The following is a 27414-nucleotide window of genomic DNA, read 5'->3' on the forward strand; positions in this document are numbered from 1 at the left end:
TTACATGCCTAGAATGCAAAATTTATTTACAGGCTAGAGAGCCAACAGATATGGGATTGGAACAACAGTAAACTTGAATCAGCAGCAAATCAAAAGACAACAGAGTAGAGAAATCTAAATGTAAAAAAACCCAACAAACCAACACAAACAAAAATATCAGCAGAAACCTTTGCTCCCTCTAATAACATAGAGTATGACTCATGGGTTTGTGAATTTTGTTGGGTAGTGGTACAAAAATTGTTCTATCTACTACTGACAGATGGTAGGTTTCTCAGTTTTAAAAATATGGAAACAGCTTGATCTCATGTACCTTGGTTTAAAAATAAAGCTCTTTTTATAGCATGTCTCGATTTTGACAACCATACTGTGCAGTAAATATTGGATTCCATGTATGAGCACATTTTAAAAGCCTAAACGAGACTCTTATTTTAGCAGCAGGCTGATCCTCTGAGTCTGTGAAGTCCTCAGAAAGAGGACTCACAGCTGAATGTAATGGCTGTATGTGTTTAACTCCAATGTTTGAGTTGGTTGTGGGTTCAGCTTTGAAATTAAAACTGTATTTCTTTGTTTGGTGTCTTTCTTAAATTTAATTTTAAAGATGTGCAAATACTAAGTTATCCATCTTTATGTGATGGTAAGTCTGGAATAAATCTGCAGGAGTGAAATGCAATTGAATCTATGAGTAAAATGATTTCTTCTTTATATTTCAGAGCACAGATAACTCAAATATATCTGTAATTTCTCAGAACAAAAAGTGCTTTGACAATGATATTGTTTGCTCAAAGAATATTTTCATCACGGTTGGAGACACTGAGATTTATTTTAGTGAACCTTCTGAGAAGCAGGTTAGTTATTTTCTTTCCTTTTCGGGTTGCCCTTTAAGATAAGCATTGTAAAGTTACAGCTGTAAAGTAGCATGGTTTTGGAAAATGTCTCTCCGAGTTAACATAGTACCTATGCCTATGTTAACATAGTGTTAGGCCTGGATAAAGCAGTAGGTCCCAGAAAAAATCTTTTTTTCCCCTCTTTTCCCCCCCTCCAAGTTCCATGTGTCCTACAAAGCGGGCTGCTCAAAAGCCTCAAGCAGTTGAAGCATATTGACATTTGTTTCTTTCTGCTTGGTTTTGAAAGGGAAACTGAAGTACAAAGTTGAAGCAAACCTGAATGATTGAAAAGACAAAATATGAAAATATTAAACAACATTTATAGTAATATTGTTGATCCAGCTGTATGCTAAAGTATTCTTCACTATAAATTTTGTTATTAATTGACTGCTTATCTTTGTAGAATAACTTTATTAAATCTTAATAAATATTAATTTCTGTCAGAAGACCTTAAGGGGACAGGAAAACAAATCTAACTATCAGCTCTGGAAGGCTGGATATTATACTGTGATACACTTTCCAGAACAGGACATTACAATTCTGTGGGATAGGAAGACAATGATGCATGTTAAAGTTGGACCTCGATGGAAGGTGAGCCAAAATGAAAACCCGTGATTTTGTGTAGCTGTGTTGCTAATGAGATCACTTATCAAATAACTTTTCACCATGACTAACTTTCCCAGCGATATAGCTGTTTATCACAGTGTTCATCTGCTGGCATTTCCCAGGTAAGACGAGATGGAGAACGTGATTTAATGGCTGAATTTCTGAAGAGGAGTGGTTCTAACACGCATGTTTACTCTGTTGCTCCACACACTGCAGCCTTCCAGATATGCAGTGATTCAGCTCTGACTCAAAGTTACTTTGGGGGTGGGAACAGAGGGTTGCTTTTGAGTTACCCAGTTCACTGCATATTTTCATAATTGCTGAAGTCAGTGGAAACATGAGAGATGGAAGCTTTGTAGCACAGATTGGATTAGGCTGATGATGGAACTGCACCCTGAGGTGTAGTAGATGCTGCTGAGATGAACAGATGGAGTCACATCTTGGGTTTAAATTAAGAAAACAAGATACAGGAAAGGATCTAGACAAAAACTGGTATTTAAACCTAACAAGTATACCGTGACAGGGTTCAGCCATGATGCAGGGAAGAATATAAGACTCCTTCTTCTGCCAGTTGCTCTTCACTGTTCCACTCCTACATCATCATCTGCCTTGATGTCTCTGCAACTCAGTCTTTGGGTCCTGGCAGAGTAACCTTATCTGCACATTCAATAATTACATTCCTGCTTTGTCTTAACCATGAACACATGTATCGAGAAGGGGCCTTTTCCAGTAAAAGAAAGTACTCTATGCTAGAATACATATCAGATTTTTTGAAGTGTAAGTCAAAGTTACAATGACCATCTATCTCATCTGGTTTTAAAACAACATTATTATAGACTTTTGAGTCAATAGCCATAAAATGCTTACTTCACATAAAAGCTGATGTATCAGCCATCAATACACATATTGAAAAATAATTATATTTTCGAGTAAGTTACAGGGAGCTGAGTTCTGCAGGTTGCATGCAACAAATATCTCAAGCTCTGTTTCCAATGACTGTTTCTTTCAGAGTCTCCTGTTCAGTAAGACAATGTCTGCAGCAGAACTTAAGGAAAAAAAAATAATTAGAGCCACAGCACCCTAGAAATCCAACTCTGTATTTTACTGTTGGCAGAAATATCGTTTTCTGTATGAATGTATATATACTTTTTCCATCAGCAGCACATGCCCCAACACAAAACAGTTGCAGTTGTCTCTTTTGTAAATGCTGTTGCAAATGTTCTTGCTGTTGTGAGCCAAAATTAAAGGCAGCAAGTTTTAGTGACAACAACTAGTCAGGCTTCACAATAATGAGGTAATTAGCTTGAACTTTTGGCTTTTGGACTGGATGCACTCCTAAGACTTCAGAAAAAAATATGCCTAGATTCCAGTCCCTTTTCATAGGCAGACTGTAAGAACAGGTTCTGGAATACAGGAAGAAAAAAGGAAAACAAATTTCTATTAAACATTATTTGCAATATGGAACTGTAAGCATAGCAGAGTGTCAGATATTTTCAAAATTTAAGTCAGAGTTGCATTCACCTTTTTCAGTTTAAGAATGTTTTATTATATATGTTATTTTTACTAATTATTGACTGTTAATATATGTAAAAAAATAAATCCTTCTCTTTTAGGGTAAACTGGCAGGTTTGTGTGGAAATTTTGACAAATACACTTCAAATGATCTGACTACATCAAACAACATGGAAGTAAGAAATGCACAGGTATTTGGAGACAGCTGGGTATTAGGACAGGTAAGTCCCATGTCAAGTAAAAATTTAGAAAAAAAGGGTATAAATTTTGATTTATAAATGAACATGTTATAAGCACATGGTGTACAGGGATTTTGTAAACCTGTGGTCAATGTATAAGAGGACATTTTAATTTCTATCTCTGTAGATGTGAAATGTGTTAATGTCTTACATGATAGCAAACATACTGAATTTAAATGAAACTAAAATATCTCTTTAGGGAAGAAAATATTTTTCCTTACATAAGATAATTATCAAAGCTATCTGGATTCCAATTTTCTACAAAATTCGATACATTGTTTCTGATATATTGGATTCACCCGATTTTAAAAACGATAGTGATTTCTCTGGTGTTCAAGGCATCAAGGTGAAAGTAAATAAAAGCTGAATGCTGGGAAAAAAGGTCTGGCAAAAAGTTTTTTTCTGAACACTGGAGAAAAAAAGGTGATTTTTTTTAGTTACAGTTTGTAAACAGAGGACAAACTGACAAAGCAGTGATGGTGAAGGGGTGAGGCAGAAAAGGCTCAGAACAGCAACAGGCAGAACCCAGCATGGAAACTTGGTTTCTGAGAAGGAAAGAGGCCGTAGAGAGTGGATGACCTCAACTGTGCTTTATAACATAGGAGAATAGGTATTTTATTAATATGTGCTGAGAAGATATAAGGTTTTATAGCCTTGTGAACCCCCTGAAACATCAGTATTTGTAAAGCAGTCCCCTAGTACATCTGTGAGAACCAATTTTTAATCTGTTCTCTCCTTGACTCACAGCAGGAAATTGAACAAAAATCTCTCACCTCATGAAAGAATATGATACCTTCTCTGCTTTGGAGTAAAGATTTTGAAGTTTCTCTCCCTCAGACTCTCCCTTTGGATCTATTTTACTTTATAAAACGTTTAAATTGTGTGAGCACGCAAGGCAAATGTGTAGTATTGCTAGTTATGCTGCTCATCTGGGAGGTGGTATGTAAAGACATGTGTAAACACTTTGTATGAAGACTATGAATTTTTCTTTTCCAATTTCTCAGTTCAGTGGCTGCTTTAAAAATACGTGTAGTGTTTGCATAGCACACGAATTTCTAGGATGCTGTGACCTTTGCTTATGCAGCCCAATTTTGCACTTGCCATTTTCTGGCTATATATATATATTTTATTTTTTTTCCCCTAAATTGTCACGTAATCTTCTGATCTCTGTGGCTGCCTGAGCACTCAGGATCTGAGTTCAATATCGGCCTCACAGGCAGCATGTGCTCACCCAAACTCGACACTTTGTCTGCCTCTGCAGTAAGCACTAGGGACTTTTTCAGAAAGGACCCTTGGCCTTCATAGAGATGTATCCTGGTCATCTTTTCTGCAAACTCTAAATACTGCAAAGGAGTATATGATAGTTGGAGGCCTAGAACCCAACCCTGCTACTGGCAAACGTGCTTGCTTTGGCACTGTGAAGCATGGGATGCTTCCAGGGTTTCTCCCTCCTGGGACTGACAGTACATCCCCCAACGGCAGTCAGTGTCCGAGCATCCACGCAGGAGGGCAGTGTAGGTGGGCAACGGCACTGCAGCAGAGGCTGTGCCGGGACACCCCAATGCTGCCTACGGATCCATAATTACCCCCTCATGGGCTTCCCTGCTGCACCAAGAGGGTATGGTTTTGGGTGAACTTGTGTTTTCCGAGCTGAGTGTTGTTTTGTCATATTTTTCTGTTCATTTGTTTTTCTCCTTGAAGAGGGACTGTAAGAGAAGAGCTGTATCTCAGCCATTTTTGAGTTATCACAATGATCTTTGACTCTATTTTTTTATGGGTTGATCTCTTCCTACTGCTGCTTCTTTATTTGAACTTACAGGGCTAAATCCATCCGTAGTGTGACTCCATTTAAAGTCAGCGCAAAATCACCAGGGATGGATTTGGACCATGTATTTGTTTGTGATGTTATAGTTGGTTGCTCTGGTAATGATTATAATGTGTCTCAAAGAAAACATTTTGTCTTTACGCACTGAGCAGACAGCAGGAACATTTTAGTACTTAGAACAAAACACAAAGATTCTTTTTTTGTGCAAATGTTTTCAATTATAACAACAAATCAGGGAAAGGGGAAGATGAAGAGAGCAATTAAACTTTCTTTTTGTTTTCTGGGTATGCAGATATTGAATTATATGATACTATAGTGTACCTGAATCCATGGTCAACACACCTTTGTATAAATGTCTGTGGTGGTTTTGCTTGTTTTTAAGTGCAAGAGCCCAAATGAAACATTAAGACCGTGTGAGGTACATCAGAGCAAGTTCCCTTATGCCAAAAAGGAATGCTCCATTTTATACAGTGATGTTTTTGCACCTTGTCGCAATGTGGTAAGTTTATTAAATATCCCAGATGTTGTTCTCCTGTGGGAAAATATTAAAATTCCAGTAATTAATTTCTTCTTGACATTCCCCTCAGTCTGAATGCTGTGGAGGGTACAGAGTAAAGCCCTGCAAGTACCTCTGTGTGGGTGGGCTATGTTTGTGCAGAGTTTCTTGTTCCTTTCAAGACTGGAGCCTAAACATAATAGTGATAACTGAGAGCCATGAGTTAGTAGACTGGATAATCAAGGTTCTGTTCTCTTTAGGTTTTATTTATATCTTTTATTTATGTAGGTAGCTAAATTTTTAAGGCTTTTGTATATATTGTAGAAATCTAAAATAAGCATTTCTGTAAAGCGGCTACAGCTTATGTTAAATGTTTTTATTTTGTTAACTGTCCTGCTCGATATAGAAAGAAATATGAGAAATAGAGATTTCAGCTTCAGAGCTATCACTATTTTTAATTGGCTGACAGCTCACCATCTGCTTATTGTCAAAATTCTGAGGTTTGATGTCCTTGTTTTCTCAATACCTGGCTCAGCCTGGGACTTGAGTACAAGAATTTCCTTAAGTTCAGTCTAGACAAGATGGGGACAATAGTTTGTGTGGGAATCTTTTATTCCGTTCCAGTCTACCCTTTATCAATGCAAGACATGCTCTATACATTTTCCCCTATTTCAGTTTTTAGCCCCCCAGATTTATCAAAGGTAGCATATCGGAGGCTTCTTTACACCTGTGCAAGCAAGAACTATTATGACATTTTGTCTCAGTCTCTTATTTTCTTTATGACTATTAATACTAAATGAGATCATTAGATGTTCCAGCTGAACCTCCTGACTTTCAGGACTGAAGTTTGATATCAACATGGTTAGGAATTTGCCTGAAAAGGAGGTTGCAGTAGTTTAACCCGAGAGATTTATTAATGTTGACTTTAGTTACTATGTAAAGAATTTTCTGAGCATGTGCCTGAGAACATAGTGATGAGTGTATTTTCAAAGTGGGACATAATAAATAAAAATGGAACTTTTTGAGAGTTTTTAAGGAGCTGTATTATTATAACTCATAAAGATGCTTTCTCTTAAACATTCATTTTCTATAGGTTATCCATGCTGTGATTAAAATCTGCAAACATTATGCCAAAAATTTAGCACAATTACATTAAAAAATGCATGTTAGTTGCAAAACATGTCCTTCAATTAGTAATCAAGTATTTTCACATGCACATATCTGTTTTGTATGGGACAGCCTGTAAAGCAAACGTTTCAGGTGTTTTTACAACCTATGCATTAGCATGTGAAAATATGACTCACAAATGTGATGTAAAATGACCTCCTGCCAAGGATACCTGCAGCTGACTGCTGGCTTAACGGGTGCTGAACTGGGTATCAAGAAAAGAAGCCCAAGCAGAGACTGATGCTGGGGACATGGAACAAACAGAAGGTGTAGATGTGGATCTCAGGACATGCTTGGAGCAGTGCTCTAACACTCATTCCCACTGTGCAGATCCTGCTGTGCATGGAGGCAAGCTCCTGCCCATGGAACAGGCAGCCTCAGAGTTCAGCTGAGGCTGGAAACCCCTGTTTTCAGGGAGACAAAACCTTGCATCCCTGGCTGGCAGTGACTGATGGATTGCAGTTGCCCAGCTAAGTGCTGAACTCAGCAGGGGCTGAGGAGCCTTAACGTTTGCAGAAAAAAAGGTCTTCATAACTCCTGAACTCAGCAGGAGGTTTGACCCAAGGCTCCCAGTTTGTCACAACAGCAGGATGTTGCTGACCCATGAAGAGATGCTGTCCTGCAGACATGAGACAGAGGTTGAGCTCTTTGGAGCCAATTTGTGGTTTGGTGGTTCCTGTGAAGCTATTACAGCCATTTTCTATAGAGCTAAATCTCATGCCCCACCCCAGTGGTATCCCTATTTTCAAAATAAGAAAAAGAATGAAAGCAAATGGCATCTTTATCCACTGAAGGCAGAAAACCAGCATTTGTATCCCTGCCAGCTTCTAGCAACCACCAGCTGAGAAGCTGTCTACATGTTAGATAAGTGCTGCTTTGTTACTGTGATGGTATTTCTGCAATCTGATGTGTGCCATTTGAGTGCTCTACAACTGAGCTAGACCAGAGTCTAAACCAAAGAAAAGCATTGCTTTAAACATTCCATGTGTTGAATAAGAACACTGTTTTGGAAATATTGCTCAACATTACAAAAAATATGATCAAAATCCAAGAAATAGTGTATTGTGTAAAACCACAAAATAATGTGATAGGATTTTAGAGTGAGGACGTGGTTTCTGATCTAATGAAGGTTTACAGGCAAGGTATATTAAAATCTTGGTAAATGCAGAAACATTTTTCTGCAAAATGTCCCCAGCATGCTCAAGCTTTCTCACACCAAAACCCCTTCTACAAATTATTACTTTAATTACTTGGTAACCAGAGCTGTAGCTCCTTGCTGTTGTTCATACAAAACTGACAGGATGACTATAGATGGCAGCATTTGCCTTATAAAACCAGAACTGCCAGCTTCAATATACTCCTCAAAATTAATGAACAGCAAATGTGTGGACAGACATACTTAATAACAGTCACTGATTGAAATTTTCTCTTGGCCTGTAATGTAGGTAACAGCTGATAATTCGAAGTGTACTTTTTGTATAGGAACGTACCCAAACCTTAGAAAATACCTATTTTTGTGTTAAATACTTTCAGTCAACCCAGGGGTGGTACTCCTGCTAAAAATGGTGCAACAGGAACTTGTACAGCTCATGCAACTAAATCACCAGCCCTCTTTTTTCCTTCCTTCTTTTTTCTCCCCTAGATTGATGTAACTTCTTTTGTGAAAAATTGTCACACAGATACATGCAACTGCAATCTTGGTGGGGACTGCGAGTGCTTGTGTACCAGTATTGCAGCTTATGCCCACAAGTGCTGCCAGCAAGGAGCAGTGGTTCACTGGCGATCTCCTTCGCTCTGTGGTATGTACCTGGATTGGCCTCACACCAGAACTCATCTTTGAGGCACCTTCGCTCTTTTGCTGCCCAGTAACAGAAATATGCCAGAAGCAAGTGGATAAAAATGTTCTTCTTCACATTTTTCAAGCTGTTTGTGTGTTAGCTGTTAGTCTTACACAGCCAGATTTGCTGTCTTATTGAAGAGAACTGGCTGTACTCAGGGTGCGCCAGCGCAGAGACTGTTGGAAAGACACTGGTCTACCAGATCTGAGGTACGTCCAGTGGTCTGTGTAGGGCTGCAAAAAGATTCTGTCCATTCAACTTTTCATTGACAGTAAGAAGCATTCTTGGCTGTAGAATAATTCATGCTTCAGGTCTGCTGTCATGGCACATCTATTTAAATACAGCTGTATATCACTGAACAAAAGCCTAAGGAAATAAAGTCACTGAAATACATTATGGGAAATTAAGCTTCCTCTCATGAAAGTAAACTTTACACTTTTAGGATGCAGATATGCATAGATTCTGCTGTTACTTGGTAATAATAATGTGCTTGTTTTCTTTTTCTTTTAGCTTATGACTGTGAATATTACAATCAAGGTATGTAGTATTTGATATTGCTGTCTTTGATTCATCCTCATATTTATGTACCTTGCTGAATACACTTACTCTTCATGTTTTCTAGCATACCAGCTAGCTATATGCTAGAAACAAGTCTGTACTTCCCAGTTCCAAAATTGAATCCATTTTTATAAAGCATTTATTTGCAGATAATTCCCCACATTGACCACTCTAGAATACAGAAGGCATCTCTGAAGTACTGTTTTATCATCTTTCTTTCTGTATGATGCTATTTTGAGATCATTATTTTACACACACATGCACACCCACCTCTATTTTGTTTCTCCTTTAAAAATGAATACTCAAGAGACATTATTATTATATCGGTTCACTCAAACTAACCCTGGAAGAAAATCATAAACATTTCTCTCTTTCACAGGTTAGAATGATTTTTTTTTTTTTTTTTTTTTTTTTGTACTCCTCATTTGGGTATGTGAGTTTAATGAGCTCAGCAAAGTTAGCAAAAGAAATCCCCATGGGCCTTTCTGCTTTATGTCCAGGGACAGAGGCAGCATGGAATCAAACATCATAGTTGTAAGCAAAACAACACATCTTGCATGTCAGATTAAATATGATACAATGCTCACTGCAAATAAAACCCTTCATAGCTTGTGCTGAGAAGAACTTCTGTCAGCTGCAGCAGTGTTGGAGGTTCTCTCTTTCCTGTTCTCCCCATTCCCTAGGGCAGGATCACATAGCCACAATCCCTCGAGCTCACTGGACCTTCAAATCCATTAGAAAGGAGAGATGACTCGCAGGAGCAGCCTGGAGTGTTGTATATTATTTTGTGACACATTCCTTGTTTAATATCATTATGTCGTTATACTGACTTCTTCTCTCCTGTTCTGGTATGGATAGCTAAAATACTGTTCTTCTGTGCAACATCTCATGTATTACTTGAGATTTGTCCTATATAAACACAAACAGACAATCCTACATTAGTAAGGAATTCAAATGCTGACACGTTAATGCGCCTGTTAGAAGGTTATACATGGTTATTACCATTTGAATTCTCACTTCACTGAACTAATTGCCTTTGGCACAGGGAAATTCAAGTCCTTTTCTGCAAAAATTATGGGGTGGATATGATGCATCTCTGCTGATACTGAGTTGAGATTAAACAGAGTAATAGTTAATATGCTATGATTTTTGGAAAAAAATAAAAAAGCCTCATAAATTTTATGAACGTTTGTCACACTATGCAATTATTTTCCAGGTTTTCAGTCTGAAGTGGCTTACTTTGTTTTATTTTTCTTTCTTTCATTGAAATATAAAAGAGATTGCTCAGGTTCAATTTAAAACTCAACTAAATTAATTGATGGGCTTTTTCTTTGACTTGGTATATGTTAAAACATTGCTTCTAGTTTTAATGAGTGAAGTCAGTGGCCCAGCTGTGTTGAATGATCTTAGTAATCCCTAATGTCTCAATTAATAACCTCATCATATTCAGTGTGGGGGTGGATTAATGTACCATGCAGCATATCTTAGCAGTCAAGGAGATGCTCTAGAAGGATGTTACCTTGTGCTTGTACTGTAAATTTCAGAACTGGGACCTCTTATATTTTGAAATTGATAGGTTTCATGCACAGGTCTCACAAGTATTGTACTGTAAGGAACATTTCCTTAGAATGAGAATGGTATTCATTTAACAGACTCAATTCCTGTGGCATCCTGTCTTATACTTGTCATACTGTATACATATACATACATATACTGTGCATGTTCTCAGTGGGGAGCAAGATATTGAAAAGGAAGGGAAATGACTAAATGCAATGATATGAATGTGACTTTTGATACATCTTTTTTAGTGACTTTCATCCTATAATGAGCATCACATAGCAGATGATTTTTTTTCCCCTCCACAGAGTCTAGCCTAGTCCAGTAACAGCATGTAGATCTTGCTGGGTTTAGCTAAATGCCCCTCATTTCTTTGCAATAGGGAATTTTGCCTTATTTAAAAAGTATAAGGTATATTGGTTTTGGTTTGGATGGAGTTAATTTTCTTCATATAGTTAGTAAGGTTATATATTTTGGATTTGTGATGAAAATAGTGTTGATAACACACCCATGTTTTAGCTACTGCTCACAGTGTCAAGGCCTTTCCTGGTTCTCACACACTGCCCCACCAGCAAGTAAGTTGGCAGTGTACAAGGAGCTGGGAGGGTCCACAGCTGGGACAGCTGACCCCAACCGCCCAAAGGGATGTTCCATACCATGTGACACTGCAGTGGTTTCCCCCCCAGCTGAATGCCAGATGCCCACCAAACCCACTCTATCACTCTCCTGCTCAACTGGACAGGGGAGAGAAAATATAACAAAAGGCTTGTGGGTTGAGGCAAGAACAGGGAGATCACTTGGCCATTACCATCATGGGGAAAAACAGACTTGACTTGCGGGAAATTTGTTTAATTAATTACCATTCAAATCAGAAAAACACTTCCCCCCCCCCCCCCCCCCCCCCTTCCCAGGCTTAAGTGAATTCCCAGTTTCCCTACGTCCTCCCCCTGAGTGGCACAGGACAACAGGGAATGAGGTTTATGGTCAGTTCATCACATGTTGTTTCTGCTGCTCCTTCCTCCTCACACTCTTCCCCTGCTGCAGCGTGGGGTCCTTCCCACAGGAGACAGTTCTCCATGAACTTCTCCAATGTGAGTCCTTCCCACAAGCTGCAGTTCTTCACAAACTGTTCCAGTGTGGGTCCCTTCCATGGGGTACAGTAATTCAGGAACAAAATGCTAGCATGGGTCCCTCGCTGGGTCACAAGTCATGGCAGCAAACCTGCTTTAGTGCATGCTTCCCATGGGGTCACAGCCCCCTTCGGACACCCCCCTGTTCTGGTGTGGGGTCCTCCATAGGCTGCAGCAGGACAGCCTGCCTCACCAAGATCTTCACCACAAGTTGCAGGGGAATCCCTGCTCAGGTGCCTGGAGCACCTTCTGCCCCTCTTTCTTCACTGACCTTGGCCGTCTGCAGAGTCGTTGTTCTCACATAGTCTCACTCCTCTCTCCCGCTCGTGCAGATTTTGGGTTTTTTTTCTTAATCTGCTATACCAGAGGTGCTGCCACTGTTGGTGATTAGCTCAGCCTTGGCCAGTGGTGGGTCCATCTTGGAGCTGGCTGGCATTGGCTCCATTGGACATGGGGGAAGATTACGGCATATTCTCAAAGAAGCCACCTCTGTACCGCCCCCCCCCCCCCCCCCCACTACCAAAACCTTGCCACACAAACACACTACAGATGTCATGCTTAGCAATAAAAAAAGGGGGGAAAGTTTGCTGGGGCTAGTGTTGGTCAGGGTCCAGCTGGGCATCGGTCAGCTGGTGGCGAGCAATTGGGGTTTTTTGCATCACTTTTCTTGGGTTTGTTTTCCTTTGTTTCTTTGTCTTTTTTAACTTACTAAGCTCTCTTTATCTCAACGTATGAGTTTACAAGTCTTTTCAGTTATTTCCCTCTGATTCTCTTGGGGAGCAGAGTGAGGGAGCGGGTGTGTGGTGCTTAGCAGCCTGCCAGGGTTAAAGTCAAGCACAGTGGTGTGCATGTTTTCACCATCAAGTGGCAGCAGAACACCTTTCAGGACTAGGATGGCTCCTCTGATTCTTTTTTTGTGCTGCATGATGTCAAACTGTTGATTATTTATGGAAACTTTATCAATTACAGCTCACTTCTGCTTTTGCTCAAGTCATAGGCAAGATGTTGGGTAATATGTAGGGATAAGCGTTCAACGATTTAGAATAAAGAGCCTTTTTAAGATACATTGTCTCACCACTTCTTTGAAAGTCATCATTTTGTGGCAAGCTTGTGGGCTTCATGTGTATATGAGCTCCAACATATTTTCTATATAAAACCAGTAGTTATTTCACGCAGTTTTCTTCAGAAATTGATGTTTAACTTCTAGCTGAGCTAAATCTCATTATTATGGGAATTCCTTCCCTCTGGGAAGAGTCATATTTGAAAGGAGCTGTCTTAGGTTGGGAAGGGGTTCAGTCTTTTCACTGTAAGGATTAAAAGCTTTCACAGAACTTACACATTTTGTTTCTTACTCACAAGGCGAGGTTTTAGGAGTGTGCTGCTCTTGGTTCTTTCAATGCGATATAGTGGCAAAGATGGATGCTGTTGTATCTGGATGAATCCCTGCGAGCCTTTCCAGCCCAGCAGAAATAGCTCCAAGGGTTTGCTGAGGGGCATGGTTAGGCCAGCACTATTTTGGCAGTGGAACCAGCTGAAGCTGTTGTCACTGTTACATCGGCATGAGCTTTTGAATGATGATGTGGTAAATCAGACTGGAAAAATCAGCTGGTAATTTTTCAGCTGGACCACTTCACTGCTGAAGGACTTAGGATGGCATAGTACATGGGCAGTAGGGGGGTAGAAGTGAGTGGTTTGTGGGAGAGGAGGAACTAGACAGCTTCTTAAGCAATATTGCTGCCAAAAGTTGAATTACGGCTGAATTTGAAAACTGTTTTGTGGAGGGGAATTTCCTTGTAGATCTTAGAGTAGCTTCAGTGTCTATTTGGGGAATAATATTAAAGTTGCTCTGTTGTTCTTTCAAAGTATAGAAATAAGGACTTTTAAAAGACTGCAGACCATATCAAAGCAGCCCAGATTGTTTTCTTATGCAGGTCATTTTGTGAGGACAGCTACCCACATTTTTTTGTGTTCGCTTTGTATCTGTCGTATTCCGGGCAGCAAGCAAATAAGGGAGTACACTGAACAGATAGATACAGACCAGATCCAGCATAATACCTTGAGGCACTGAGCTTAGTATTTGATTCTAGGGATGGTGAAATATTTAAGGCAATATATTATGTCAACAAAGACTTAAGTTTTGTATGTTATACAAGAAAGATTTTTCTTTTTCTGTTTGATTTTTCTTTTTCTGTTTGATTTTTCTTCCCTTAGGTCTTGGTGAAGGACCCTATATTTTGGCAAGTTATGGAGAGAACGACACAATTATAGGAGCCAATGTGTCCAGTAGAAGGATATTTCCTCTGCCTAGAACTGGAGCATATGAAAATGTATTTTTCAGTTTCATGATTACTCCAGGTCTTTTCAAAGATAAAGATTTATGTAAGTGTTTTCAACAATTTTTCTAATGGCAATTCATATTTTTCAAACTATAGGAATTATTTTTTCTGCATCTTCTAAATTAATCGATATATTTTTAGTTATTAGAATAAGTGAGGATTAAGTAGCCAATTTAAAAATTGAGGAGGAATACTGATTTTTTCTTTTAATTTTTTTTAATATCGGAAAACCCCACTGTCAGCTTTAAAGCTGACTTTTCAAAGATTGTTTTTGGAATATTGCAAAATACAACTGAATAGAATTCCTTTGTGAAAAAAAAATTAATTAGTTTTTATATAATTGGAAACTGGAAAATTTGTATCTAGCAAATATCAACATGGAAGGTATATGCAGGATTTTTTTGTCTCCAGTAAAATCACTTCTACTTTATCTTTTCCTCTTTTTCATGACTTTCAGTGGGCTATAATATGTGCAACTTAGAACAACCAATCTGTCTCCTGCACTGTTAGTGAGCAGCATCTCTACCCAATGTAGAAGGGAGTTTCTTAGGTGAACAGCTATTCCTAAGCTCTATTTTTCACTCACCAGAGACTGATCCAAACTATACAAACAAAAATAAATATGTATTTTTCCTTCTTCGTATATACTCCTGTCTTCATATGCATTGGGTTTGTGCCAATTGACTCAATACAGATTTTTTCAATGCTTTCTCATGGATTTTAATTAGTTGAAAAAATCTCATACCCTCAAAAATCAACATAGAGAAAGGCTGTCTTCACTGTAAGATTTGAAACTATAGTCACAGTTGACAGTTTTGCAATGGAGAAGTTAGGGTTTTAGATATGATTTTGAAATAAGAAAGTACATAGAACAGAAGAATTAATTCAGTCTTGTCAGTTCTCCAACTGACATAAAGTGGAAGTAAAACTTTCATTATATCAGTGCAGTACACATGTAGTTTTCACATCTGTAAGGAATAAGATAGTATTAACCTAGATTAAAGATACTTCAAGATTTTGTTCAATTTAAAAAACAAATATGAAGTCAGTCTTTGTCTGAGTTCTTAAGTTTTCAGAGAATTTTCTCTACCTTTGATTTTTGACATGGGTAGAGCAAATAGAGGGTTGAGTTTTTTATTTGGCCACAGATTTTCTTACTGTATGGCTCGATATGACTGTAGGTAAAAAAAGCTTGACCTCAAGGTGAAGTAATGCATGTTCTTACAGTATATGCGTGATGTTATTTGCTATTGGAATTTTGGTACAGTGAACTATCAGGCAATTGTCCAACTTTGATAAAAACCTTCCAGTTTGAGACTGCTTATGAATCATTTTGAAGGCTGGTAGCAGTAAGCTGAATGTAGTTTTGATCTAACTGATTAGTTGTCTGGTGGCCCTGGAATATGTGATCATTTGAGATCTCCTTTAGACCCTGCATTTCTAACTTTTTTTTGTGTTACATACAGCTGATTTTTTTTTTTTTTTTTTTTTTTTGTGAAAAGCATTTCTATAAAAGGAGCCACTTAACAGCCAATATAGAGATTTTAATCTCACTTTTAAGTTGTTTTCTCTGAAAATCTTACCTTTTTTTTTTTTTCTTTTTCTTCTGTGAAAGCTCTCTCTCTTGTTTCCCTTGAATCTGCTGAAAGACCAAACTACTTTCTGTACGTACACGACAATGAAACCGTTGGGTTGGAACAGTGGCAGGCAAGTGCCTCCTTTCGGAGACAGGCCACCTTCTTCCACCACCAAGGTCTCTGGAGTCCAGGGCTCAGTGCCTTCGAACTGCACAGTAAAAAAGGCTTTTTCATCATTCTTACCTCATCTGGTGTTAAAGTGGCAAAGTATGATGATTCAGAAGAATTCAAACGTTTGAGTAGCTTTAGTATTGAAGGTAAATTTTGCATAATGCCCAGGGATAAGTATGGTTTTTTCTGCTTGCCTTCAGAGGACTTGTCTTTCATCAGCAATAGTAACAACTTTTTATCCTATTTAAAATTATTATTCTCTCTTTGTCTTCCATTCTGCCTCCAAATGCTATTATTTTCTAAGTTTTGCAGCTATGATGATCACTTTATCTTTGAAATATATTTTCATTGTTTTATTCTTTCAAAATGAATGTGGCATGTCACAAAAAGATGCATGTTAATATTTTGTTAGTGAGCTATAGATAGCTGTAATTTTAAATGAATGGGGTAACTGTATTGGTTCTGCAATGAGCAGTACCTTCACCACGTTTAACTGATTTTTAAGGTTTTTAAACAGAATATATTGTAAAAGTGAGTAGCTGTTTGTATCCTTGGAGCTTCGGTGTCTTTTAACTTAATTGAATGTCAAATACTTCAAACTGAAAATGAGCAAAACCTCACCTATTTAAAGTTCTTAAGAATTACTGTACTTAGTTTTTATTTTTTCATTTTTTGGAAAAACCCAATGTACATTATATAAAAGGCTACAAATTTATAGCTTTTTGACTACACAATCAATAAATAATACCTTTTCCTTCTTCCTCAGAACTCAGTGCGTCTGTGCCTTATAGAAGAATGTGTGAATGGCGATACGAATCCTGTGCTAACCCTTGTGTTAAAACATGCAGTGATCCTGAAGGAATAGCATGTAAATTCCTTCCTCCGTAAGTAAAATTAAGCTCATATTGCTACTGTAATTTTTTTGTAATACATGTATACCATATGCATTCTGAAAATTACTGCAGCTGTCATATCCATTCCTTTCCACTCATTCAAATGTCAGTATCACTCTTGTGAGCAACTCTCAGAAGTCACGTGAAAATATCCGTAACAAGCCTCCCATTTCCCACAGTATACATTCCTGGTTACATGTGATCTTCCAACAGAAGAATAAGCGGGTTTGCATTTAGCTCAGGGGTTAGCTTCTGGTAGTTGTTAAGTAGAAAGCTATTAAATTAAATCAAGGCTATTCCCTTCTATGGATTGATATTCACATCCTACATCAGCATCCCATGATGCTGTAAATGACTGTATCTTTCTGGTGTTTACAAGACAGAGAGCAAAACCTGTAGGAATAGTACGGGCGGACTATGCCCTCTCCTGTCAGAGGAAGGAACTTTATACTAAGAGATGCTCATTGGTGTGACCATGAGGGATTTCACACGGCTGATGTTATCTTGTTACTTAGTAACAAGATTTCCTGCCTCCTCAGATCTTTGGCAGCTATGGAACCACAGCAAACTAAAAGAAAAAATGCCTAAAACCTCAAGGTGCGAAATCGGGTGGAAAATTGTATTTTAAATTTCAGGCTACCTCCCTAGGCATACGTAGTTTATGATTAGGAAAGTTAGTAATATTGCTGGTTTTCTCTGTTGGTATTCTTAGCTTTTTCCATATAGGCATACTGGTTGTTCATATCATGATTTTCTTATTAAAAATCTCCCAAAAATGAAAAGTAAGGGAATTGATGGACTTGTTTACACTCTCCTATGCTGAAAGTGCACAAGAATGAGACTTTCTATGGAATCTGTCTAAGTATTTTAACATCTCAAATGTACATATTTGGGTAAAATGGCAGTCTCGTAGAAAAGTTCTTCATCCTATGGAAAACCTTTCTGCTTAGGAATCTGAACTTCCACCTGGTTGTGGAAGAAGAATGGTCCAAAGTTATCACGTTTGTCAGCCTATGCAAAAAAATGATTAACAATATAGAAACAGAATTGTGCTGTTCAATGTCTTTTTGACCTTAAAAAATGCCTCAAAATGCTGTCTTCACCATTACCTTGGAAACTTCTCAGAACTCTGATGGGGAAGACATTCAAATGTTTCATTTTGCCAGAGTAAAATAATAGATTATTTCTACCATGGTTTTAGAATTAACTATACAATATTTTAAAGGGTTGAAGGATGCTTGCCATACTGTCCCAAAAACATGATCCTTGATGAGGTCACACTTAAATGTGTCTATCCAGAAGACTGTAAGTATGTTTTATTATATTAGTCTAACCCTATAAATCACTCCAGAGATCATAGGAAATATTTTAATCAAATGTACATAGATTTTTTTTATTAAATGCTTTACCAGAACATCCTTCTCTTGAAGAATGTCTCTGTAGGACATAGACTCCATTTCCAGTCATCCAAAATTGATCTCCTATATCCAAACAAGCCATTTCTAAAGCTGAATTCTTTAATTTGTTTAATAGTGTGTTAAATGTAACCTTTTGTGATAGTGTTATACTCACCACAAGTATGTTTAACTATATACTGCTAGCATATCATATGTATATGAGAGAAAGTTCCCAAATGGAAGAAATACTTCGGTGGTGAAAAGTTCAGACTTTTCAGTTGATAAGCTACCACTAACAAATTCAGTATATCTATTTGGTAGGTTTTGATGTGTGAAGTTAGCATATAATTTGCTTATTTTGGGTATATAATATTCTTTTAAAATAGCAATTACATTTTAATTCTGTCTCTTATTTTACTTTACAAGTTTTGAATTAAATACCTTATGCTTGATATTTGCTAGTACAAAGTTATCTCATATACTATACTACCTTCCAAAATTATATTTATTCCAAATATTTTACTATTTTGGATTTACTAAATTTCCCATGGAATGCCCATGTTGCTTCAAAACTGTTCTGCAAAATCAAGGGCTTCGCTAATAATAAAAAATTAGTGACTTCATTTGCAAAGAAAATTAGAAAAATTATTGAGTTAGCTGAGTTCCTCAAAGTAATCAGGGAACCTAGAACCATTGGCAAGTTATCTTCTCAGCAAAATGATGCTCTGATTTGCTAATATTTCAGTGGCTTTTGAGCAGAGATAGATGTTGCTATTTTGCTTTACCAATAATCCATATAAGATAGTGAAACATGCATTTTTCCTTTCAGGTATACCTGTAACACCTACAGAATCAGCAATTGGAACAAAACCTTCATTGTTAATCTCTCACACGGGTGCTACCATGGAGAGATTTCCTCAGACACCTCCTTTATTTGTTACTTCAGGGACTGAGTCAACTCATACTGGTGTGACAGACAAAATAACCATGAAGGCAAACACAACTTTAAGGGGAATGAATATCTCAGCAGAGGCCATTACAGACTTTCATTCATTGGAAGCATCTAATGCTGCCACCTATTCAACATTTTCATTACCAAGTACAGTGGAGCCTTCTGATGTACTTCACAGCACAGCCAGCCCTACTGTCCTTTCCAAACTCATCTCTTCAACAGATTTTCCAACTGCTCTTCAAGCACCAGCAGTCACATCACATACTGTCAGTTCTACTGCATCTGTAACTTTACCTATTACAATAGCAACTAAACCAACCATGCTCAGTGCAAGTCCTATTCCAACACGTTCTGCATTATTAACACCCATGTCCCTAGTGGCAGATCCATTTCCACTCGAAACGTTAACCACTCAGTTAGGAACTGTTCCCCCTAACTCAGCATTAACGACTTTAACCTCCAAGCCACCTTTTGTTACTTCTGAGCTGCCCATAGGGATTGGGAAGAGTAGGAGTCCTTCAGTAAGTCATTCTAAGGGAGCAGCAGTATCCTCTGAAGTGTCTTTGCCTGCTTTGCCGGCTGGCAGAGCAACTGTCACAAGACCTGTATTTCTCCTAGGTTCACAGCTGACACTAAGCACACCTACTTCTCCTATATCTAGTTTGTCTGTTAGAACTAGGTCTGGCACTGGTCAAGCTGCAGTTCGCCCAACACCCTTTCCTGCACTGACTTCAACTGCTCCTCATATTCCTATGACACCTAGATTTGCAAGCCTGGAGACAAGTTTTCCTCAATTAATCACAGTTTCATATTTTGAAACAGCTAAACTCTTGTCTAAAACTTCTGATATCATTAAATGCAAGTTCTTTAACTAGGTTTTTTTCCAAAGCCATTTCTATCTTCAGTGGAAATTCCAGTGACTGTTCCCAAGCAGACATCTCCATTAGTAAAAGGCAGTGTTTCTGCTGCTCTGCCCATAAGGAGTGTATCTTCACCTTAGGTTGCTTCCCAAATCCCTATAAACACTTCTTTGAGTTCTTCTGTAACATGCACAGTATCTATACCAGTGCATTCTCTGACTAACTCTCTGAAGCCCAAAGCTATGGCAGATGTCACTGTTGCTTCCAAAAAAGTACTCTTCTAGTCAGTCCAACACTCTCTGATATGTCTGTAGCAAGGAAAGCTTCAACAGAAAATAAATACATGATGCATACTGATTCCTTTTTGGTCTCATCCATTTCTAAAAAGCCAATAAAATCCATTATGACTACAGTCTTCCCCCTTAAGACATTTGAATTACCTTTAAATGCCACATTAATAACCACTTCAGAAATTACAGAGTACCCAAGCAGTTCACACACGGAATTGAAAACTGACTCTGTGGCACAAAGTTCAGGCACTTTCATTCCCAAAGACCCTTCTCTTACAAAGTTGTCATCTTTATCTACAATCTCATTATCAATATCAGTACCATCTTATGTGACATCTCATATTACAAGTTCTTAATTGATTCCCATTGTCAGTAGGAAACCATCATTAACACAAAATATAACTGCTACCCAAATATCAGTTTCATCTCTAGATACAGAAGGAACTTTAAAAAGTCCAGTTACAGACTTTCCAACTTCTTCTATAGATTTTTCTACATTCACTTTAAACCCTTCTACGAGCCTTTCAGCAGCACTAAAGATACCTATTGTAATGCCCTCTTTACTAATGCCTACAGCTCCTGAAACCATTTTAGAAAGCCAGTCCAGTAGGGTCCCTATGTCTTCACCTCCTCCTAAGACCACTCATATCTCTATTGTTTCTCTAGGAAAACAGAGTTCTTCGGTAAGTTCTTCAGAAGAAGATGGAACAATATCAGCCATATCAGCTGGAATCATCACTGAATCCACTACACCATTGATCATGAACACTACAGGGAACACTACATCCTTTAAAGCACCTTCTGTTTTTGCAGAAATACTGCCTAGCTCTTCAGCCAGTTTGCTAGTTGCTTCTGGCACTACTGTAGTCTCTAGGATTACTACAAAAACCACTGATTCTTTTGTTGCCGATTTGGAGTTTTATATGGCTTCAGCTTCAGTTCCTACCACCACAGAAACACCTGTGCCTGTGTCACACAAATTTTTATTTACATCTGCAGCGACTCAAGCCTCACAGAGTGCTAAAGAAACTCCCCAAATTATGATCATGAAAACAACTGGTACTACAAGTCCATTATCACAGATGAAGAGTACCTCATTTACAGCTTCAGAAGTTAAATATGCAACCTCATTTGAAAGAACTGTGGATGGCTTTGAAAGTGGCCAGACTTCACATGAGGAGAGAAATGATACCAAGACAAAGTCACCCACAACTGAGAAGTCTTCCTTGCCTTATTTGACAGTAACTGCAGTTCAGAGTGTGGCTTTTTCAAGAAATACCACCTCAGTAAAAAATCTCTCTCTTTCTGGAGTCCCAGATGTAACAGCATCAGATTGGTCCAAAATCCCAACACAGAAAAATATTAAACCTTATTTCAGTTTATCAGAGCCCACAGAACTGCAGACCAGAACTATAATAGATTTATCTCATTCTAGTGGTGGAATGGTGCTGACTTCCTCTTCAGAGCCTGTGGAAACACAAACTTCTCTGGCAAGCGCAGAAAGAACGACAGCTGTAGCTGACAAGGCTTCCTTTGATACAATGATACATGCACTGATGTCTACATCTTCTGAATGTGTGGTATGATCAGTTTTACTTGCCCCTATGTGTTAAAATATATATTGGTTTCCATACATTTTGTTATGCTATGCGTGTAATACCAGAGATTTTAAATATCTCCTATTTTTGTGTTTCTTTGTATATTTTAAAATACTCAGTTATTCTTAGAGGATTGTTGTATCACTGCTCTTATACTGCCCTGGTACATTTTGCAACTTGGATGTATTGCTCTGCAAAAACCCCACCTTTCAAAGCTATGTGCTGATTCTAGATAGCGAAATATATTTGAGGTGCAGAAAAAGCCGTAATCCATGGAATTTTTTGATTTCTGCATAATCTCACCCCATCTTTCTTTTTTTTCTATTTGTTTCTTTGTCATTGTGTTTAAAATTATGGATGATTCTGTATTTTTTTAAATGCTTCAGATTATTACTGAATATAACATGTAGCCTTAATGCTTAATGCTGTACATAGGGCACTCCCCCAAAGCTAGATGGAACAGGAAGGCTGTGGGTGAATGGACATCACTGTCACCTGTTACTACCACATGAAAGCAACTAATTCCAAAATAACTGATGAGAGGTCACACAGATTTGGTGATTCTGTCTCAGAGCAGGGTGATGAACGCGTAATCACTTGGACTTCATAAGGGCAATAAATGTAAAGTTGATTCTGGTTGTTTTTTCCGTATATGACAGCCCAGATACCTTGAACCTGTCGACAAATGTAGCCAATATGTGTGTGTTAATATGGGTTGGATGCTATACAACCTTTCAAGGAACTGCCCTAAGGATGTGCAGAAGCCAGACTGTGGATTTCGAGGAATGCCAGTTCAAGTTAATACTGATAGTTGTTGCCCAGAATGGGAATGTCCCTGTAAGTCACTTTTTTATTTTTAAATACAACATAGAGCCTTGATCTGTAAATTTCTAGTAACAAATTAAGGGTTTATTATGGTGGGACTATGAGGTTGAATACTGGAAAGAATTTAAAAGAGCTGTTTATCAACAAAACAGAATTAAATATACTGAATACTCTGGTACCTTTGAATTAACATTCAAGAGAGTAAAAATATTTTATTTTTAATAAAAACATTGAAATGAAATCTGTAACATGAACATCCATTTTCCATCTGAGACTTTTCAGAATTTCTGTTGTAGAAATGTTGATATTTCAACATTTTGTGAAGGAAAATCAAATACTGGCATTTTCTGAAAGACAGAAGCCCCAGATTTCAGTTAGCTCTAACTACAATTTTTACTCATGCTTGGAAACTGCAGGAATTGGCAGGTGACTGTCTGCAAAGGGAACAAAAGGGCCAAAGAGCAGTCAGCTTAAAAACTTTGTATCATTATTGACACCAATATCACACTTTTAAATATTTGTCTCAAGATAAGATGGATCGGTCTCTCATTATCAGTATCTCAAAAATATGCCTATTTCAATACATATATTTTTTCTCACAATGTACAGATTCATTGACCTTGCCTGTAGAACACTGACTAAGTGAAAATTTTCACCAATTTAAGCTTTCCCCCCTACGCTGGACACATAGCAGTACGTTAAGGTATTTCCACTGAGTAACATAAGACACTCACTTCTGCTTACAGCTCAGTAAGCTGTCTGCAGATCAAGGTCATCAATGTATAAACAAATGTATGTATGAAAGCAAATATTACTAAAACTGCAAGGTTTCATTAATGCCCAGTATTCAGTTCTGTGGTAACCTCATTAAATGACAGTTCTTTTTTAGGTCAATGTTCTGTACTGTCTGAACTGAGTGTTATTACATTTGATGGAAACAACATAGCTCTCTGTAATATGGCTTCCTACATTTTAGTCAAGTTACCAGCAGAAATTATTGTTGCTCATATTGAAAAATGTCCTGCTAATCAGGTAAGATTCTTGCATTTCCACAATAATTTTAAGTTTCTTAAAGTTTTGTGTTATAGGTATGAAATTCTGCAAAAATGTATCACTTAGAACTTTCCAATAAAAGTCATACCCATTGAAAAACGTCAAGTTACTTAATTTTCAAGGACCATGCTTAATCATGCTGTCTAGATAAAAAAAAAAAATATCTCGGGTTAAATAGTAAATGTCATATTATTTTATAAGGAAATTCAAATGTAGGTTCCTTTTAAATTGTCAAGGGTGACACAACTTCTGAATCTACATGTCTCCTTTCAGGCTCTCCACCCACAAATCTTCTCGAGGCCTTGAATTTATACTTTAAAATATGGTGAAAATACTAAAATATTTTGAATACTCACAAAAATATTTTGTAGTCATTTTACGAAGGTACTAATGAGTTTGGGATTAGTGTGACAAGTTGTTCTTTGTAGTTGTCTAACTCTCTGTATTGCCTACAGTGGGGATCCAGCCACTTTATTTTTAGACTACCAGTTTAGGTCAGATCAGTCTCATCCTTAGAATCTGTACATACATTTCCTTTGCATCGTCCACAGTCCTAATTTATGCAGCCTTTGAACAATTGGCTTTTATTTCCATCTTTGGTTTGTGGGTAAAGTTCCTGGTAAGGATCTTCATCAGGCTTCTTTCCTTCCCATCCCTATTTGATCTTTTATCTACTCTCACTGGGCAACTGTACACTTGATTTTTAAGTCCTGAGTCTTATACGTTTTGGAGTTTTTCTTTTAAATTGCTCTCTTCACTGTTTCTTGGTTGCGGTCTAAAGGTGTGAACGCAGCTCACATTTAGAAGTCTGTAGCTGTAGTTCTTTAAAAAAAGTTTTTGAAAGGGCTTTGCAACATATGCTGAGTATCCCAATGCTGGTAATGAGTTGCTCTCAATGGTAAAGCTGGTTAGTTAAAAGCCAGCTGAGGTATGGTATGTATGAGCTGCAACCTTGTGCAGAAAGATGCCTTGGTAAAATAGCAGTGACATCAGAGTTAGGGCAGGGGATTTTATTGGCATGGCCATTGTATTTCTAGGTATTTTTAATTCAACTTGTTCAGGACATTGTGTTATCTTTTCTGTGTTATTTTCCACATAAACCCCTTTGATTTAAATCTTTAACAAGTAAATCAAGTTTCCAGAAAAAGTTAATAGAAAGTTGCACTACATTAGCAGGGAAATGTGTATTTTTTATTATTTATAAGGAATATGTTATATTAGTTTAATTATGAAGCTGATTGTAGAAGAACTTCAAACACAAAGAAAACAGTCAACTTATTTTTGCTAAATAAGAATGCTGTTGATTATCATTGCACTTCTAATCTATTTTTCATGTTTTCCAGAGTGCAAATTCAATAAGAAATCTAGTGAGTACTTTTTTCTTTTACTAATTGTAAAATACATTAATATTGCACATATTGAAAAAAATCCTTATAGCACTGGTATAGAATTAGAAAAACAATAGTAACTAAACTTGTCACTTTTCTTTCAAGGTTCCCCCTGCAAGCACTTCAGGACTCTGTTTTAAGAAATTAAATGTAACAACACGCACATATAAATTACTTATCAATCGTTTAGAAAGAAAAGTAAGTATATATCACAGTATATAGCATGTGTCCACTTTAAAAGACAGTGGAGAGCTATTCTGTTGTAGAATGCAGTTGACTAGATTTATAACGGATGTACTACAGGATTAGGATTACTTTTGCCGTTCAGGTTCCCAGTAATTCATGATATGCTAGAAGCAAAAAAATATACATTTCTGATACCATGCTTCACTTCTATGTCATTTATCCAAGATGATTCTTCCAAGTTCTATCGAGATTTTAAAGAAGCTGCAAAAGCATTTATAGTTGAGACCATATTTCCAAAAAACCTAGAACCAAACAGAAATGTTCCAAGACTTGATAAATCCTTAGGCTGCCTTTCCTGCTAGTCAATAACATGTTAGAACAGATAAATTTGAATAATTGGGAGGGTGGGGTTTTTTTGTTTTGTTTTATCATATGATATGTGATAAATAAGATTTATTGCTTCATTAATTAGAAGGCATTTCTGTATCATTGTTTTATGTCATGCCTACTTATTTTACAGTTATAGGAAATGTCACTGATGGGAAGCTCTGTGCTTTAAGCACTGTGAATGTTATTATATGTGGCAGAGGTTGTAAAAAATATATTTTGCCATAAAATGTAAAGACGTAGAAGATACGTCTTTGGAATCTGTTTCTCCCTAAAATGTATGTGGTTTATTTTAGGTAGTAGTGGATTCTGTAGTTCAATCATTACCATTTTCAAAAGAAGGACTCAGTATTCAGGATACTGGTGCAATGTATGTCATTAATACCCCAGCTGGCATTAGCATCAAGTGGGCTCACATTACAGGCATCATAGATATACAGTATGGATTACATTCTAACACATCAATGAAGACAGAAGGACTTTGTGGTGAGGCTGTGGTGGCAATTTTTTTCTTATTTAATAATATTTATACCTCCCTTTTTTGTCTGTGAATTGCTGTCCTTATAGCTCTCCTTGTAACCCCCATTAGCTACACTGACAATCCTATTTGGGGTGGGCTTATGAAATTCTATTAATTAATACAATAAATCAATAATTCTGTTTCAAGGCACTGCTTGCTAATAAAGCAGCTTGCATAGCAAGTAATGATCATTGTATCCGATTAACTTTTAAAAAATTTACTGTTCTCTGCTTGTGTTTAAGAGTATTGTTGAAGTCAAGTAAAGGGAAAAATTTTCAGTGGAAAACCGGTCGCTAAAGAAGTTCAGATAGTGACAGTATATTTCAGTGACTGTGGGAGAAAATGGCAGTGACAGCTTATTGCTATGCAAATCCTGATAAAAGGTGTATCTTGGGAGGGAAGGGTCCAAATCCCCTGAGGATAGTAAATCCAAATTCAGACTTCTTAAGGTTGGATCTAGTGTCCAAAATTGTGCTGCAGTGTCTCAGACTTAAATTATAATGACAGTAAATTTAGCATGTTTTAGGCTTCTCTAATAGCCTTTTTGTTACTCTACCAGTATGAATTACAAGGAAGTGTGTAAGCAGGTATTTTAGAGTTACTATATTCTATCATAAATATTCATTTTCTGGTGCATCGTAATTTTACAGGATCTACTCCACATTGAACAGGAAAATGAACTTTTTATAATCTTTTAAACTGCTTCTAGTTGTAAAAGCAAACAAAACAATTCAGATATGGTTTAAATACGCATATAAACAAACTAAGTGTTTAAAATAAATTGCTGTATTCTGCTTGAACAAAAGGAAAGTTCTCCCAGATCTAGTGAGAGAAGGCGAATGCTGGCCCTGGCACGTACTGCATCTTTTCCTAGTATTATGCCATCTTCTCTGTGCATGCTAAAAAGACTGGGATGACATGAGGTCAAAGGCAGGACAGAAGATAGAATAGTTACTCTTTGTGCCATGAAAAGACAAAAAGAGGAAGACTATGCAGACAAATCCAACATCTGGTGCATAAAGTGTTACTCTACCTGATATTTCACAGTAAAGCCTGAAGCCTCCTTTAGTGCTTCTTTCTTATTCTCTGATGTTTGTTCCTGTCTGGGATCCTCCTATTCTCTCACTCTCATACTGATGAAATAATGGGACTATGTGGTAATTTGGCTT

At 37.5% G+C, this 27414-nt stretch overlaps 1 protein-coding gene across 1 annotated transcript in view; it reads left to right on the forward strand.

The window, feature by feature from the left end:
* LOC121088726 (otogelin-like protein) overlaps nucleotides 1-27414 on the forward strand; it is a 101841-nt gene that overhangs the window by 51156 nt on the left and 23271 nt on the right. Inside the window, exons 26-42 of the mRNA XM_040595215.1 lie at nucleotides 711-845; nucleotides 1329-1475; nucleotides 3104-3223; nucleotides 5449-5565; nucleotides 8372-8528; nucleotides 9078-9104; nucleotides 14024-14191; nucleotides 15764-16042; nucleotides 16663-16780; nucleotides 18015-18094; nucleotides 19016-19996; nucleotides 20775-21868; nucleotides 22546-22723; nucleotides 23601-23743; nucleotides 25108-25131; nucleotides 25258-25350; nucleotides 26022-26211. Of these exons, the coding sequence (XP_040451149.1) occupies nucleotides 711-845; nucleotides 1329-1475; nucleotides 3104-3223; nucleotides 5449-5565; nucleotides 8372-8528; nucleotides 9078-9104; nucleotides 14024-14191; nucleotides 15764-16042; nucleotides 16663-16780; nucleotides 18015-18094; nucleotides 19016-19996; nucleotides 20775-21868; nucleotides 22546-22723; nucleotides 23601-23743; nucleotides 25108-25131; nucleotides 25258-25350; nucleotides 26022-26211 (4051 nt within the window). The remainder of the gene's footprint in view (nucleotides 1-710; nucleotides 846-1328; nucleotides 1476-3103; nucleotides 3224-5448; nucleotides 5566-8371; nucleotides 8529-9077; nucleotides 9105-14023; nucleotides 14192-15763; nucleotides 16043-16662; nucleotides 16781-18014; nucleotides 18095-19015; nucleotides 19997-20774; nucleotides 21869-22545; nucleotides 22724-23600; nucleotides 23744-25107; nucleotides 25132-25257; nucleotides 25351-26021; nucleotides 26212-27414) is intronic.

The sequence above is a fragment of the Falco naumanni genome, chromosome 5, assembly GCF_017639655.2.
Source record: "Falco naumanni isolate bFalNau1 chromosome 5, bFalNau1.pat, whole genome shotgun sequence".
Taxonomy (NCBI): domain Eukaryota; kingdom Metazoa; phylum Chordata; class Aves; order Falconiformes; family Falconidae; genus Falco; species Falco naumanni.